The sequence below is a fragment of the Mercenaria mercenaria genome, unplaced genomic scaffold (genome assembly GCF_021730395.1).
Source record: "Mercenaria mercenaria strain notata unplaced genomic scaffold, MADL_Memer_1 contig_2208, whole genome shotgun sequence".
Lineage (NCBI taxonomy): Eukaryota > Metazoa > Mollusca > Bivalvia > Venerida > Veneridae > Mercenaria > Mercenaria mercenaria.
The window spans coordinates 63,429-67,439 of NW_026460252.1; the positions used below are offsets into that span (position 1 = coordinate 63,429).

The window sequence follows — 4,011 nt, forward strand, 5'->3', positions numbered from 1 at the left end:
TAGTTACACATACGCATTATTCTCCCTACATTGTACAATTTAAAATTGTCATACATATACAAACAACAATACAAGTTATTTTCAACAGCGAGATTTTTTTTCAATGCATGTTGAGTTAAAATCGTATGGGCATGATATGTATTTTTCTTTCAGAACTCTTTTGTCAAAAACCAGACGATAGTCTTTGTGTTGGGATATAGTGAGTAGTTTGGCGCTGTCCCTATGTCTGGTTATTTTCTGTGTATCTGTCACGGGTACTGTTCCTAATGGTTCTTTTCATCAGGTTTTGTTAACTGGTAAGCGTAATTCTTTGGACCAACGGTTACAAAAGTCTGAATGTTATCTCGTCTGTTAGGACCCCTAAATAATCCCCTAATGCCGGTTTGGATTCGTCCTGTCTTGTAGAGAATACAACCGAGTCAGTGTCGGCATACAAGGTTCTTTGACCTAAGTACTCCAAGTAAGAATACAGTTTCAGACGGGCTTGAGCTGTTGTATAGGCGGCAATAACAACGTTGGTTTTTGGGTTCGTATCAACAAAGTCATTCTTATACTTCCGTCGCATCTCAACCATTTCGTCCGAAACATAGTTGGCTGAGGTCACTTCCTCCCGATCCGAAGTTAATTTATCGAAGTAAACGGATGGGTCATTTACATAATCTACCTGTTGCATGTTGGATCCCCAGAACGAATTCAGCATGAGTTTGGCCAAGGCTCTCATTCCGAGATTTTTCCTGATATTCTGATAGTCCAGACGAATACCTTCCTTTTTAAAGTACTGATCTATATAACTTTGTTTATCTTCCTCTGTTTTCCACCATTTTGGCCAACCACTCGCCTCTTGTTTCAGTTTCAAGAAAGTATTCACATACTCAGTGAAAAGCCCACCCTGTTTGGTTTCTGGATTGTACTGGGATACCCCCTTAAAATTCCAAACTTCAAGTATAGATTCTACACGGTAACCAGTATCGACCACCTTCTTTAGCTCGTCTGTAACCCATGTGCCTACAAATGATCTTTCCTTGTCTGAATGATTACACGAGACCTGTTCTTTGTGTTCGGCACACGTTTTACATAAATGAAACAACAGTTTTCCATTTACCTTAGAAGGGAGTACAGGATGAAATAATCCTCTTGGGGGAACCACTCTACATTTGATGAGACCTTCGTAATCGTATATATCTTTAAAGTTTTCTGTGATAATTTCTGGATGACCTCGGGGAATCTTCCCTGTTTTATTGATGTATGGGTAGAGTGATGTAACGTCATAGTAGTCCATTTCTTCTTCGTGTGAAGCTTCTTTGTATAATGTATAGGCCTCTGTGCGACCACCGTAGAAGGCATCGCGCGGTTCTAGTGTTGTCAGTTCTAACTGTTCTATGAAATTCCTCATTTCAGCATTTTCAAGGAGTTGCTGCTCAAAATCGGATTCCCATATTGACACGTATGTGTACCCAAGATCTTCCAAGTACTTTTGTTTTTCTATTGTTCTGTCATACAGTTCACCCATGGTCATTCCGTTGACTTGATTAACGGTCGTTCGAGAGTACTTTAATGGATTCCCGTGCTAAAAATCACCGTGGAATTCCATGACAACTTTGTCACCGTCAGCTGTCACGTAATATCCGTCAACAAGGTATGGGCCGATAGATTTTTCCCCACCGTTTTTGGCGTGCTGAATTCTATGTCCGTGATGGTGCGAAAGATACTTGGTCCACTGTAGGGCTTTTACCGATTGTTTCTGTTTAGGGTTGAACAAATGTGGGAAATAACCTTTCTTCAGTTCCTCAATGCCAAACATAGATGGTAACTTTGCCAAAGCCATTGGTAGGAAATTGATTGAATCGATCATTTTAATTTTACAAGATTCATCTGTCAAGCACATGACCTTTGCACCATTGGGAATTACCTTCGGTTTGATAGCGTTCTCATACATACCCTTGGAAATTGTGACATATTACTGTGCTATCATAGTTCCCTTCTGAAAATAACCATATGCAAAAGTCATTCAACGTAGTTGGACCCTGGAAAATATGCTCCCGCTGACCACACTCCTCACAACAAGTGTCCTTGTCCATACATACTGTACACACTTTTTGGACCACACATAAGTTAGGTTTGTGTTCGTAGCCCCCACAGTTGGATCTTTGACAGTTTCCATTTGAGTCTGGACTGTATCCTCTTTCGCATTGTACTAGGTCATCTTGTGTGCACTCAAAATCGAAGAAAATGAATGTCTTAGCATTTTCAATATCGTCCACAAGTTTTTCTTCAATTGACATGGGCTCTTCCTGCAATTCTGGGGCTTCTGGTATCATATAACACTGATGGCCTTCCGGAAAAAAGTGTTTACATACATTACGATACACTTGTCCACATTTGTGATTCCTGTCCAACTTCTTGTTTACCATTTTGGCACAGTCTTCACAACGATAGTGGGTACGACACGTAGAATTACCTTTTTCTGTGACACTTTTATGGAGATTAATGCAATCCAGACCTCGAAAGAACATGTTACAATCATCACATTGCATCCACTCCTCTTCAGATTCATCGTGTACCTTGCGACACGCATGACATACACTGTTGCACTTGTGGTGTTGCACCAGTTGGAAGTTTATAATACACGTCTGAAGACACGATTTCTCATTTTAACTCCAGCACTAGAGGTGTAAAGATGGATAAAATACGCTGTTCTGAATGTGATTAGGCCTTTTGTAGTAGATATAACGTGCTAAGACATATGAGAAGTAAGCATTTGCGACAGGAAATATCAGAACAGACGTTGGGACCATGGCAAGAGCGCAGGGCGCGTCGCAGGGAGCGCCACAATGCGCGCCGCTGGGAGCGCCACAATGCGCGCCACTGGGAGCGCCACAATGCGCGCCGCAGGGAGCGCCACAATGCGCGCCGCATGGAGCGCCACAATGCGCGCCGCAGAGATCTCCGCAGAAAATGAAGCCAACTATTCTCCACCATCCCTTCACCATGATGATTTCCGGTCTAACAGGTATATTCTAATTAAATCACGAATTTTAAATTAATATAAATTACTGTTATTATTGAAATTAAATGTAATAGTTTTGGTTAAATCTAAACATGATTTTATCACTTTTCAGCTTGCGGAAAAAACACTTTTGTGAAGGACTTGTTGCTGCACCATATCACTAGAATCCAGCCATACATACAGGGAATAGTATGGCTTTACAAAAGGTGGCAACCCCTGTATTCAGTAATTAAAATATCCGTGTTACCGCAGGTGGAATTCATTCAAGGCATACCTGCAGACCTGGAGGACGACGATTTCTTTGATCCTAGACTCAACAACTTGCTCATTTTGGACGACCTGTTTAGTGAAGCCGGAAAGGATAGGAAGATTACCGATTTATTCACTGAGGGATCGCACCACAGATCTCTGTCTGTGATTCCCATCAATCAGAATTTATTTGCCAACAAGGATCCGACTCAAAGGAGGAATTGTCATTATTTAGTCTTGTTTAATAACCCAGTTGATCGACAAACAATGATGACATTAGCTCGACAGATGTACTCGGGCAATACCGAAAAATTTCAAAAAAAACTTCTCCAAAGCTACAAAGATACCTTACGGGTATTTGTTCGTGGATTTGAAACCTTTTACGCCAGAAAATGGCAGGCTGAAATATGCCATAGAATGGTCTGAAGACAACTTGAATCAAGGCATAAACGTATTGACCAATCAGATGCAAGAGCGCAAGGAAGACTGTATAAAAGACCAAAACGCTGGAAACATGGGTCATTTGTCAGCTGGTGTTGAAACTGTTCACATCGACGAAGAAAATATAATGGCGGATAAAGGGCAATCTTGTGACGATTATGGGCTCTTATTTGATTCGGTGCACGATGTTCAGAGGCACGTGAAAAGTGGTTGGTGTCCAGAAAACAGGGAACCCCCCGCTAAAAGGGCAAAATTTGAAGATGAAAATGAAATTGATGATAACGTTGAAGATAATGAGTGATATAAACATCTGT

General features: G+C 41.1%; 1 protein-coding gene across 1 annotated transcript; it reads right to left on the bottom strand.

Moving 5' to 3' along the window:
- Positions 1–322: 322 nt before the first annotated feature.
- On the bottom strand, positions 323–1,516 carry LOC128552256 (uncharacterized). The gene has a single exon (XM_053533285.1). It carries the CDS (start codon positions 1,514–1,516, stop codon positions 323–325), a length of 1,194 nt encoding a protein of 397 aa, XP_053389260.1.
- Between the last annotated feature and the right edge of the window lie 2,495 nt (positions 1,517–4,011).